Here is a 14,359-nt window from a genome sequence, read left to right as displayed (position 1 = left end):
CAACAATCTACTTTATTATTACTAAGATTTTCAAAAAACCATTTGAACTCATCTAACGAAATATTGTTCTTTGCACTCTTTTTTTTAGATTTAAAATACTTCCAAAAATCTTTTGGCGAGTGTGTCTTCAAATTTTCTATTTCCTGCATTTTACGTCTATACATTTGGCCTTTTTTTCTACGGATCAAATCTTTATATAACTTTCTCTTTTGACATAATATCAAACGACTTTCATCATTCTTATTGGCATTATACAATTTCAAAGCATCTAAATAACAAGTGCGTGCATTTATACAATCCACATCAAACCAATCTGCATTTCTCATACAATCATCGTTGTCAAATACAGGTACATCACTAAACGTACATTGTTTGGAGAATAAAGGATCCGCCACACTCCGAACAATATTTTTGAACGAATTTACGATATTAAGGTATAATATGAAAAGGTAATGATTTCGGTGTTATACATACCGCAAGGTACATACAACACTAAAGAAACAAGAATATGTACATCGCGTATGTCCTAAGGATCTACAGAATTATGTTTAAACACTACCGTTTTTTATACAATAAACAATAATAATGTCCAATACACGCAAATTTAACAGTAGCACAGCAACACGTTTAAAACAAATGGTACCCACTTTTAGAAACGATTTAATATATATACTTACGGTGTTTATATTACTCAAATCTTCTTTAATCAACTGTAAATAACATTAAAAAATTAAAGACAATTATTCATTCACACGTCTTTGAATGTCTTTTTCACACCCACAACACTTACCGTTTGCCTTGTAAAGAACGCATGGTTCAAAGACACATTTTCTTTGAAGTCTTTAATGATCAATTAATAATTAACAGTTATAACAAATAAACTTTCTTAGATTTTCTAACATTTTATATTAAAAATCAGGGTTAATAGTTATTTAGATTTTAATTATGTTTTTTATATCAGTCATATCAATGTTTTTCATGCATATTTGTCTATTTGTAAATTTAAAGATGTTATTTAAAACTTATTTACAGATCTTATTTACATTTATAAGACGACCTACAATGTTTTTCTTTATACTCAAGATAAAAAATAAAATAAAATTAAGGGGCCGAAATGTCTCTGTTGAAAATCACAAAGGGGCCGAAACGTCTTGAGTCATTTTAATTAAGGGGACGAAATGGCAGAGCCGAAACGTGTTAGGGGCCGATTTGGTAGTAGGCCGATTTGGTAAGGGGCCGATTTGTCTTGCTCCCAATTGTAAACCCTGCGGAGACAAACTGAGATGGTAAAATCCCCACCAAATCCCCCTGCACCCAGGGACCCTAGGTAAGGCCCATTCCCTGGTATATTTTGCGCGAAGACAAAACACCGCATTCACCCGGCACTGTAGGGCCATCTGAAAGGTAAAATCACGGCCCATTTCCCCGGCTATCCCGGTATACCTCCGGACCTGGGGGGTCGTGGTTACAATTGACTGGTGCATGACCATTTTATTGTTTTATAGTAGTACCATGCACAAAAAGAAAATATCCAATGTGTAATTATGAGTTGAAGGATTTTTTTATTTGAAACTGTCAAAACATAATAATATATATACTAGAATCTTAACCTGGTGTCTCTTTTCGGATAATATACTCTCATCCAATTAATTGTAAAGCTAGTCATGGTCAAGAAAAGGTTTTACACTGTTTTTTTCGGCCCCATTTCTCTCGTTGAATAGTATATATAGAATAGGTTAAAAAAATCCCCTTATTTTTATAATATATGTTTTTTACGTACATGTACATTGACCTCTAAACATCAATCAAATGTAAATATTATTAATATGTTGATGGGTTTGTTGGATAAAAGGTATGAAAACAAGTTGAATATTTTTCCCCTTTGTATCAAAGGGCCCTGTCAACATTTCCTAAGTTGAAAAACACACTGATGGTTACTTGGCAGATGATAAACATATTATATTTAATAAACACTTTCTGGAGGAATTGCAAAGCTTTTGTCTGTGTTTTATGACTGCTTGGTGTGTAAAATCCCAAATTGAAACAAATGGGTTTTATCGAAACACTGCTGAAGAGCAACAGATATAAAAGAGCTATGATAGTCGTCAATTCGGCTTATTGTTTGACAGGCCACATCTTTGTGCCAAAAATTCATAAGGTGACTTTACACCTGATAAATACAATGGAGTGATTTGATAATAGTTTGATCACTGTTAAAGTGAAATTTAATTAGCATGCCTTTGCCACTTTGGCAAGCATACTTATCTGGGTCAAAGTTGCTTTGCTCTAGTGATTTTACTTTCATTTTTGCATAGTGAATATAATAACAATGCAGTGCTCCAGCTAGGCCTAAATAGCACCCCGCTGCCCTTTTCCAGCACCCTGCTGCATTTTTGCTACACCCTGCTGTGCCCTTTTGTTTGACAGAGTCAGTTTTGAGAAATAAGTATAAAAATAATATATATATATATATATAGATAATTTTGACACTAAAGTAGAAATAACAAACTATTAGTATTGAAACATTTACAACACATACACAATGAAATAAACCTTGACCGTTGCAAGTGCCCGATATAGGCTCATTCAGTGCGCATCAAAAGTGCCCTTTCTGACCTAGCACCCTGCTTTGTTCAAAACCTGGCTGGATCACTGCAATGGCATGGATTTTATCATCAGTTCTACTAGATGATTTCTGTATTTGAAATATTTGAAGGTTTCTTACTAAAAGTGCATTGTGTCGAAACCTGATTTTGAGTAAAAAATAAAAAACTTTTACTCAATTGAAATATAATAAGAGTTTATTGAATTTGTAAGAAAATGTATGCATAGATAAAACTAGTACATTTTATCAGCTTAAAGTGATTATTTGTAACACATGATGTCTAATGGTGTAAGATTGGGGAAAAATACAGATAATGAAAATGAAAGTACACCTTTGTGGATGTTAAATGCATTTCTGTATTTTTTTACGTAGTTTGTAATACATCCGACCGGAAGAACACTGATTCTTAATATTTAATCAGTCCTTCATGCCATTCCTACATTCTATACACGAAAATTTCCTGCAATAATAATGCTGTTTAGTAAAATGGATTCTGTAAAATTATCCAACAAAAAACAACATTATTATCATTTGAATGGCATGAAAGCATGTCAGGAAACTATTTTCACCTGTACTGGAAATAGTTTTGTAGCGTTTAGAGCTTGGTAGAAACAACTATCAATGGAGTAGTGCAGTAGAGTTTAAACACCTGATAACATGAGTTTATACAATCACTTAAAATACATTGGATGCTTGTGAACAAAAGAAATTTATAGGGAATTGATCTTGCTTAGGTAAGAACATTTTTTAGATAATGGGTCACCCTTTGAAAGGAATTCATGCAATACTCTTGACATGAGTTAGCTGGGCTACCTGATGTGGGCGGCATCCATATAAGTTGTCTGCTCTCTAACTTGACAATTTTCACCCAATAATTACCGAACTATTTCTTAGACATATCTTTGATATGTAGACTGTTTCTTTTGAAGCTTTGGATTTGTGGCCATGTTATTGTCAACATTGGATTTAATTGATCCGCTGCCTCATTGCTTATCCACTCTTCCAACTTAGTTTCAATGTTGTTAGTTCTTTCCTTTTGTTTTGGCTTACCTTAAATTATCTTCAATTTTTTTTTAAATTTTATTGTGTCACAGAAATAAAAAAAAAGATCTCTTTCATAATTGTTGGAAAGCAAACATCATTTCCCAAGTTCCCATCCTACTTTATAATTATCACATTTAAATAATGTGGGGGTTAATTCCAGAAGGTATCTGCAAAACCTTACGGTTTTATGTTGATACCTTCTGACTTCAGTCTCACAGTATGATAATATAATTTTTTTTTACATACATTGGCTTTTATGTTAAGATATTACTAAGTTTATCAATTAAAAGAAATAGAACAAGGAATATCAATAGATATTTTGCTAATGAAAGATGGACTGGTAACACTCCAGTGTTTCTTTAGCAGATTTATCAATGGCATAATTGAGGAATTGCTTGCAAATACACATACAGATGGAAGCTATTGTATCCTTATTGTGTCCTTAACTTCCCCCTGAAGATGTCTGATGAATTTATTGAACACATGAGGTTTCCTCTGTTGGAACTGACACACACACATGCTTGTGGTTTTCATGGATGCTGCAATAACTCAAACTGTATGAAGGGTGGAAGTACTCTTAACCAGGGGGCTTGACTCACCCTTTCATGTTTTCACAACTCTTCTCTTCATTGATTTCATTGTTATAATAATTATGTTGATTCATATTCCTAGGAAGTGTTTTAGTAGCAAATGTGGAAAGTCATGTTGTGGATTTCTTAAGTTAAGATGAAATGCTGATAAATCATTCTGTTTAATTGAAATAGCATTATTACAAATTGGATATTTTAAGATCTTCGTTAATATAACCAGACATAATCATCTCTGAAGAGAAATTAGAGATGCAGACATAGTTTCTAATTCAATTGCAAATGTTTCAATTATGCTGTATCGAGACGTCTTGAAGATTTGAAATGAATTTTTGTTGTGGAATTAATGATTTCATCGAGCTCTGCAGCATTTCTGCCAAACTTAAAATGAAAGTAAGTTGGATTTAAACTGATATTCATTCAATTTTTATGTTCATTTATCTTTCATTGTTTGCTGAAGACATAATGTATTTGTACACTTGTATATTGTATACATTTGTGATTGGAGTAAAACTTGCTTAAGTAAATAATAATAATAATTTAATAATTAAAGTGCATTTTTAACTTTAGTTTGAAGAACAATGTTCTAAATATTGATAGTTTCGGGTATGAGGTGTCAGGCCTAGTGGTATAGATTTTACCTAAGTGGTAAGGGGCACAAGCCCCAAAAAGGCACTTTCTAGCAGCCCCTCACAATGTGAAGTGGGTTAATATTGGTTCGTTGTTTTGAAAGGGACTCCAATAAAGCTGAGATAAATTTTGTAGAAGCTGAAATAAACAAGAATGAAAGATTAGCCCGAAGTATCTCATTTTCCCTTCAAAATACAGCTTTTAGATAAATATATTAGCCTTTAATAATCTCTTCCTGGTAAGATTTCTTACAGTTTATAAATGAGCTTCACTCCATGGCCACTATTCAATTTTCCTAGGAATGCTTGATGTTTTTCGATTTGATGTTATTTGTACTTTGTGGCTTTGGTAGGAGGCTTTCACAGGCATTTGATAAAAAGCTTCTGAATTTTGTTGATAAATATTGGCTTTCATTAAACACTGCATGACTGTTATGTTCTTGAAATGACAACACTATTTATCACTGCTTTCTGCAGAACCTTGTGAATAAATTGCATATACATTAATTATGTTTGGAGCCAGTCTCTGATATCATGGATAGTGAGGGTGAGATAGAGCCCAGGTAAATCAGCAGGATGTTCTTGGCATTGCAGACTTCTGATGTCATCTCTGCAAATGTACATGCCACAGTTTGTGTTTTCATACTTATGTATGGCTCTAAGTTATAATTCATGATGCATTCATGTTACACTGCACTTGCCTTGTTTGAGTTGTTTGTGTTTTGTATGGATGTGCATGCATGTTTGTTCAGGTTAGCAGTCTAGTTACCTACTGGTCAGCCATGTTTGTTCAGGTTAGCAGTCTAGTTACCTACTGGTCAGCCATGTTTGTTCAGGTTAGCAGTCTAGGTACCTACTGGTCAGCCATGTTTGTTCAGGTTAGCAGTCTAGGTACCTACTGGTCAGCCATGTTTGTTCAGATTAGCAGTCTAGGTACCTACTGGTCAGCCATGTTTGTTCAGGTTAGCAGTCTAGTTACCTACTGGTCAGCCATGTTTGTTCAGGTTAGCAGTCTAGTTACCTACTGGTCAGCCATGTTTGTTCAGGTTAGCAGTCTAGGTTCCTACTGGTCAGCCATGTTTGTTCAGGTTAGCAGTCTAGGTACCTACTGGTCAGCCATGTTTGTTCAGGTTAGCAGTCTAGTTACCTACTGGTCAGCCATGTTTGTTCAGGTTAGCAGTCTAGGTACCTACTGGTCAGCCATGTTTGTTCAGGTTAGCAGTCTAGTTACCTACTGGTCAGCCATGTTTGTTCAGGTTAGCAGTCTAGTTACCTACTGGTCAGCCATGTTTGTTCAGGTTAGCAGTCTAGGTACCTACTGGTCAGCCATGTTTGTTCAGGTTAGCAGTCTAGGTACCTACTGGTCAGCCATGTTTGTTCAGATTAGCAGTCTAGGTACCTACTGGTCAGCCATGTTTGTTCAGGTTAGCAGTCTAGTTACCTACTGGTCAGCCATGTTTGTTCAGGTTAGCAGTCTAGTTACCTACTGGTCAGCCATGTTTGTTCAGGTTAGCAGTCTAGTTACCTACTGGTCAGCCATGTTTGTTCAGGTTAGCAGTCTAGGTACCTACTGGTCAGCCATGTTTGTTCAGGTTAGCAGTCTAGTTACCTACTGGTCAGCCATGTTTGTTCAGGTTAGCAGTCTAGGTACCTACTGGTCAGCCATGTTTGTTCAGGTTAGCAGTCTAGGTACCTACTGGTCAGCCATGTTTGTTCAGATTAGCAGTCTAGGTACCTACTGGTCAGCCATGTTGGGTAAGGTCTAAATTACAATGTAGATACAGAAAATGTCAGCTGCATCCAACATGATGGCTGTATAAGAACATTCTAAAAAGCCAAAGACCTGATATGAAATGCATGTTTTTCAAGTATCTCATGCAGTCAGGTAGGTCTATTTAAGTTAATAGACCTACCTGACTGCATGAGATACTTGACTCATAGGAGTCAGAACTTATTTTTTCAAGTTTTGACCCTTGGAATTATTTAACCACCTAAGAGCAGGAAATAGGAAACAAGGTTTTCTATTAAGTAATATTGATCAATTTTCTTCTTGAGATTTTTCTAGAATGATAGTGGATTTAGACAGCTAATCTTCATAAAACCTTGAATTTTTGAGTTTTGGAAACTATTCAACAACGTATAGATTATCACGTACCTTGCAATGCCATCTTATGACAGATGAGAACTATTATTTATGATGAAAGACCCAAGAATTTACAAAAACAAACAAACAATGACTCTTGAAGATCTGATTTTGTCTCTTGCAAATTAGATCTCAAGAATCATTGACTCTGAGTTTTAGACCCTGTTGAAAGCCCTGATCAACATACAGTTTTTCTGAAAGAAGCAATAAGTTACTCAAGCAAACAACTTGGAGATGATTGTTTCACTCTACTGTGTAACTTCTGTTACATTTTCTGAACACACATGGCAGCAGAGTGACAGTAGCAGTGAGCTGGCTTACTGTGCCTGTTGAGTGCTCCCTGGGAAGTGTGGAAATGTGGACTGTCAATGGGGAATGCTGTACTTTCAATTTGGCAGGACTGCTTTGATGTTCATGTATGTGCTCTCTGTGATTTGATGTTAAAGATGATTTTTTTAAGGAACTGTTTGTGCATAATTCACGTCTGAAAAAAGTGAGTCTTTTAAACTATTTTTCTAGCGATTTGTATTGACATGAGCTCGAAATACCTTGTTTAGACCTGTTGAGAGGAGATTTGGTAATTACCATTACTAGTTAAAAAGATGGCTTTATGCCCATGATGATGTCTCTGTCAGTTACATGAAGAAAATTTGATGCATTAAGCAACAGTTAAACTGTAAGCTTTTACTATCATTACAAAGCACAGGTTACAAGTCGTTACCTGTAATTACCTCCCTTCAGATAGTCCCTGCTAGAGGTGAGGTAATCTCCCCTGGCATTGTGATCCCTTTTGAGGGTAATGAGATGGGACAACTCAATGTTACACAGGTAAATACTGACATGGCTCCCAGGCTTGCTGCTGACACACACAGGAAGCACATGGCATCTTGCTGGAGCCACATGGCATATCAGTCCCATCATGCCATTGTAATGGTGATAAGAAAATTATACCAAAAATACATTAGTTGTAATTACCTTGCACAGTATTCAAGAAAAATATTCATTGTTGAGAGATTATGGTTAAAGGCTTACCAGAATGTGTTACAATCACTTGCTGTCATTGGAATATTAGTTTGTTGGAAGTTGTCATGGTCGAAAATTATTATGTGTGAAACATTCTTGTGACCAACTGCAAGTTTTGTGTGATAAATCACCTGCTTCAGTTTAAAATTATCAGCTTTTTACAATAGTTGATGTATATTTTGTGGCTGTGCTAGAGATCAGAAAGCTCCGGTCTATGTTCTTGCCTGTCAGTTGTTCTAAAATTTGTAAGTTTGTTAAATTGATTTACCATTCAGGAGTTAATGTCTGCAAGAATTTAGTATTGTGACAATTTAGTTTAAAGGAGAGTATATTTCCTTCAAGAAGAGGATTAAACATCTTATTCTGAACTTCTTTCCACTTCTGAACTTCTTTCCACAACATTGAAGTAGAAAATATTTCAAAATCAAAGGGACAACATTAGAGTTGAACATTATCGTCAAGCAACTATTTTGTCAGCGTGTGTGCTGATGTGATGCCATGTTGAGATGGCTGGGAAGCTGTAAAGTGTGCTGTTGTGAGAAGGACGTCCGTGACGTTGATGGTCAGAAACCTATCATGGCTGCTTCACAAATATCTACAGATGTATGTGATATCTCATGGGTCTACAAGTTTTAACCCTTTAAAGCATGAGTGTGAGTGTGTGTTTCCAGAAAAAGATTTGGCGACTTGGCTTTTCTTTCCCGTTTTTTACTAAAAAAATCTATATCTTGGCCATATCCATGAGGAATTTGTTCTTCATGTTTGCACTAAAGTCCCTTTTTCGATGTAAAAGGCTTTGCTGGAAAATTCCCCCAGGAACGCCCACACAAGATGAGTCACGCCCAACAATGGCCACGTTTTTATTTCTGTTATTATATAGTTTATAGAAAATAATATACCACATTGTCTTGTCCGTCTGTTCATCTAATTTCATGTCACTTCTGTGTCCACTGATACTTATAATGTACTTATAATGTATATAACATAGCATTTAACATCCCAAAAGAGTGCGACTGAATGCAGAACTTTCACCAAGAATAAAATTACGAAACAAACTAAATCCAATTTAAAAAGGGCAGTTTTTTTGGGAACAATTTAAAAAAAAGCAGAAAACAACACTGCACATTCTTTTTTAAAATGTTGAAGAATAATTTTTCTACATTTTTCTTTACAAAAACAGAAAATTTCAGGAATGCAAGAAAGAATATCATCTGTTACTGACTATCAGCAAGCTTTGTTAACAGACTCTGCCTTTGCCCTGGAGTGAATTTTTTTCATCGGGATTGGAAACACATGATATAATATTATGAATTTTGCGACATATTATGAATTTTGGGTTGCATTTGTTTGTTTTTTATTGAGAATGAAAATTATCTTGTCTTATACCTTTGTTATCTTAAAAATAGCCTGTACCATGTTGGGGTGTATATATTTGAATAGTTTGAAGGTGTTGGTAAACACATACCACCACTATGTTCAAGGTAAACTAGATCTGAGAACATTTGTATCATCTTCAATATCAAAACAGAATGCAATATTAGTTATAGCTTGAATATTTCATAGAATGATCACCTATTGGATTGAGTGTTTTTGGAGTTTTGAATCGTCAGGTTAGGTGAAGGTATGGTTCCAATCAGAAGGATTTTCCATGATGTTACAATGTTCAAATGTAGGATCAAGTGATCATTATTATTTATTATTATCTGGACATATTAATGAGATGATAACTGTAAAACAGATCTGGATTTCTGCATAATTGCAGGTCTGGATACATATCTCTGTTTTTGATTATCTTCTTAATTAGTTGCATTGTGTGATAAGCCTACTGTATGATAGGCCAATAGCTACCATAGTTATTGTAATATTTAGGGAAATTTTGGGGTGGGGTGGGGGGAATTTGTATTGATGCTTACATTGAATTTGTTGATATTGTCTTTTTAATCATTGCAATGAAGGAATATGGTTCTGTTACAGGATGTTAATACATGAATAGTAATGTAATTATTAACATATAGCAAGTTTATAGATACCCAGTTGAATGCAAGAGGAATAAAACTTACAAAAAACAATGTTATGAGGGAATTTATCTTTGTATTAATCTTTTATTTTTAGGTTAAATATCAACATCTCTAATTTCTATGTAATATGTAGATAAATATTTGATCATGCATAGTTAGTTTGTGCCACCTGGATACTGTTCCTCCAGAATGGGTTCTGTCATTTGTCTTATCTGCCTTTGCCAGATCTGTAATTAGGAGAATCATGGTAGTACCATAGAACAATGGCTAGAGGGGAGCTTGTGTCTCTGACACTGGCAGGTAATGTACATGTGGCAGGTTATGTACATGCGTGTGCTTGTACACCTGTGTTTGCCTGGGATGTGATGAAATATGGAGGAACATTTATTGTCAACCATCACACAAACATTGGCAGGATTATTTCGCAGGGTGAACTGCATTTCTTTACGGCACTTCTTTGTACTTTGTTCTTAGGATAAACTATGTACAGGGATGCTGATTTTGATCATACACACTTCTTGTCATGTTGCATGGATATCACTTCTTATCCATGGCTAGGGCAATCACCTGCTTTCCATGGGTGCAATGTTAACATCATTTAAAGGCTTGAAATTCATCTCTCCTGTGTTTGGCCTGTTTATTTCCTTAAGGGAATTATGTTTTTTTTCTTGAATTACATCTTTCATCTGTATAACCTAAGATGTCATTCTTGAATTACCGTAGATCTCCTTGTATGTCATCACTTTCCTGAGTTTTCCAGCACTGGACGGATAGAGCAGTCAGTTACTGAACATTCAGAACATCTAATGTGATGTGTTTTTAATTTCTAATTCATTATTGTGTTACAGATACAGTTGATAAGTATGTTTGTGTACTTTCAGACTCTGGAGTCAACACAGGAAATGAACATGGAGACCGTGGCAACAGAACAGCCCCAGGCCATACCTTCCCCTGCACCTCAAGGTAACATGAACAGCCTGTCCTGTAGTTTTTCCTTTTTTTTAAAGGGTTATTACAAAAAAATCTAATTATTTTGTTAAAGAGTATTGGAATGTGCAGTAATAGTGTCCATATTAATGAATAATTAAATTATAACATAGTTAAAATCATATTTTGTTTAAATGATGATATTGACGCTATTGTTGAAGTTTGAAACCGTATTTGGTTTTATTGATAATCTTCAAGATATTGTTGCAGATTCAATTTGTCATAAATTAACATCATTTACAAGGATGATCATTCTGCCGTGTATTTCACCTTTCATTGCATGGAGTTGCTTCCCCTCTCTTGAACGTTTGGCATGGCCTACAGCTAAATGCATGGTGTTGATTGATGTGCTATATCAGGTGGTTCATTTAGCTTTTGCCTGATGGCAAATAGGTGTGCCTTGCTTGGATTTTATTTTTCCCATTTAACAATTTAGTTTAAGTTTACTTGTAAATGTAATTGTATTTTTCTTTGTCCACTCACAGGTTCGAAAGATAATTGTGACGATTTCATATGAAAAGAATATGTCTTGTGTGTTCTGGATAGAAATGCCAAAGAATTTGAAAACCAACCTGAATTGAATTCCAAAATGGTTGTTTTCCTGATATGGCTGTGCTAGAGAGTCCATTGATGTGACCTGTTTGGCAAGCATGCTGCCTTGTTTGTATGAAATTATCCTGTTCTAAACTGGGCTTGTTGACATTGTTTTAGATTCAGATACTTACTAGTTAGTTTGCCCAATCAGTAATTGTCGGGAATGCTTTTTGATTATTCCTCCTTGGTTTGAAGAGGGAATGGGCCGCATGGCTAGTTTTGTTTGGATTTTCTTCCGTGTTTTCCAATATGTTCAAATCTTGGTCTCTGCTTTGAATTTGAGGAATTGTTTTGGTATATTCAGGGTCCAATAAAGCGTCTGTTTCGGTTGGGAAGGGTTTGTCTTCAAACTCATTCAGCTTGGAGTCTCTACAGGACGATGACCTTGGCACCTCTGTTGACAACCTTATTGACCTTCAGTCCTCGCAAGGGGTGCAGCCTGACCTCTCGGCAGGCACATCCCTCTCCAATTCTGATTGCGGGCTCGGTGTAAAGGCCCTCTCTGATGAAGCTAGTGCCCCCCTTGCCTCTCCAGAAATAAGCAGGGATAAGTCTAAGATGATTGATGAAATTGTTGAGACAGTAATAGACAGTGAGGTCAAAGTGGATGAGTTGGCTAAACTTGCTGCTCAGATTGATGATTTCGACCCTTGTGCAATGTTGAAAAAGTCTGAGGTTAAGGTGACTGAAACCGAGGTTAAATTTACTGAAGATCTTGATATAAATGATGAAAAATTGATAGATGAATTGATCAAGGACAACGATAAAAAAGATCTTAGTGGAAGTAAAAATGACAGGGAAGCAACTCCTGAAAATGAGAATGAAGGTGGAAATAAAAGTAATGAAAAACAATCCTCCTCTAAATCAGAACAAGAGGAGAATGGGGAGAAGACAAATGGCTCAATGTCAGCGAGCACAGAATCAGACGGTTTCGAGGAGGGAAGCCCAGTAAATGGTGAGGGTGAGGGTGGGGTGGGGCAGGAGAAGGTTCCAGAGCCCATGCCCAAGAAAACAGTGAAGGAGGAGCGGGTGATTGAACAGAAGCCCGAAAACCGGTCGCCCACCAAGACCAGCAAAAGCAAGAGAAAGGAGGACAAAGGCATTGGTAAGCTCAAATTATATTTAATTACCGTACTTTAAAATCTGTTTTGTTTAATTTACGTATAAATGGTTGGAAAAATAACAAGCAAATTATGCATAAAGGACATCATTTTATTTCATATTCAGATATTTTATGTGAAATTTATAAGTATATTCTGTACATCATTTTGAATTGTCCACTTCTGTTTATGTTTGATTAGAGTCACAGATTGATTATAACCATAATCCAATTTGTTAACATCAAGTTGATTTGATATACAAATGTATTAGGAAATTGAACTTTTTATAATTTGTAACGTTTCATTATCCTTTGCCTAGAGGTTGGTAATGGCCGATGTAATCTGACCAAATATTTTTCTTATTTAATGTACGGCATTAATATTGGTTTTTGTGAAATAATATGTAAATTTCGGTGCCTATGCTTTTAATGTGAAAATAGCTCCATTTTGTATGCAAATTGGTTTATTTTCTGTGCAGTTTTGATTGAAACTTATATAACAGACAGATGATTTCTAGCTACTTTTATCTCCAAAAAAACTAGTAGATTTGCAAAAGCAATACAGCGGTACTTGAGTGGGAAGATTTTGAGTGTGATTGAAGTGAATTTATATCACGGTGCCTATCTCACATGTAGGATATATGGCTACTGTCAGACATAATCAATTCTTCAAATACCTGCTCCAAATCAACAAACAATATACCTCACCTATTTAGATATATGTAAACATAGGATTATCAGTTTGCTTTCTTTTGATGAGGAACTGAATGTTTTTGGGAGAAAATTGTATTTGAAGGCTAAATTTAACATTGTTTACTTGTGAAAAAAAAATGTTTATGGGAGAAAGTATTGCAGATATTTGAGAGAGAATAAGAGACTTAATTAAAAAAAAAATACTTAGAGGGAGTGCAATACTTTGTGTGAGAATATGGATGATACAAGTGGTTTTGAGAGTCCACAAATGGCGTCTGATATGTCCAGTGCTCAACTCAATGGTAGGTTTGTTTGTTAAGGTTAATCTCTAAAGAGTTTACTAAAATTGTTCAACTTTAAGTTTTAAATGTAATAAAAGCTAGAATGTAAGTATTTATACACTGTAGTTTGTTGTTAATATAATAAAAATGAAAATATGGTAACTATATCTGATTTTTTGTCTGTATCATTTTGATGTGAAGGAGATCGTTGAAATAATCTACAGGTACTTCAGACTAGCAAGTAGTAGCAACTCAATCATTTACTGTAAATAAACTTCGGCATTGATAATCGTTATTATTTCATGAATCTCAAGTAATGTGTGGACTGTGCACTATGATGTTTCAACCAAGTACAGTAAGGTTTCAGCAAAAAATGAATGTTCTGGTTAATGAATGTCATGTGCACAAAGACTTTTCAAATAATTACACACTTGTAACAAACAGAAGTGAGTTATTATTAAAAAAAACCTTGTGCGCATGAACGCATTGTTTTGATGTTTTCAAATAGCAAACACATTAAATGAGAATGCGCTTTCATCTGTAAATCATTTTCAATTTTTTATGAAGTAGTCTTAAACTGCCAAGATGCATTAAAATCCCATAAAATAATTATGCCAGAAGTTCTCCATTTAACATAATAGATAATTTACGGCTTA

At 35.1% G+C, this 14,359-nt stretch overlaps 1 protein-coding gene across 10 annotated transcripts in view; it reads left to right on the top strand.

Moving 5' to 3' along the window:
- LOC128239330 (alpha-taxilin-like) overlaps window positions 1-14,359 on the top strand; it is a 43,531-nt gene that overhangs the window by 11,012 nt on the left and 18,160 nt on the right. For 2 of the 10 annotated variants that reach the window (XM_052955942.1, XM_052955935.1), the window contains exons 2-3: window positions 10,931-11,012; window positions 11,935-12,735. In XM_052955942.1, the coding sequence (XP_052811902.1) occupies window positions 10,952-11,012; window positions 11,935-12,735 (862 nt within the window). In that variant the 5' untranslated portion in view covers window positions 10,931-10,951. The other 8 variants (XM_052955936.1, XM_052955934.1, XM_052955937.1 and 5 more) reach the window with 8 other exon arrangements.

Source organism: Mya arenaria, chromosome 6 (assembly GCF_026914265.1).
Source record: "Mya arenaria isolate MELC-2E11 chromosome 6, ASM2691426v1".
In the NCBI taxonomy this organism is placed as follows: domain Eukaryota; kingdom Metazoa; phylum Mollusca; class Bivalvia; order Myida; family Myidae; genus Mya; species Mya arenaria.
Note: the sequence above shows the minus strand (reverse complement) of the source record. Positions and strands in the feature narration are given on the sequence as shown.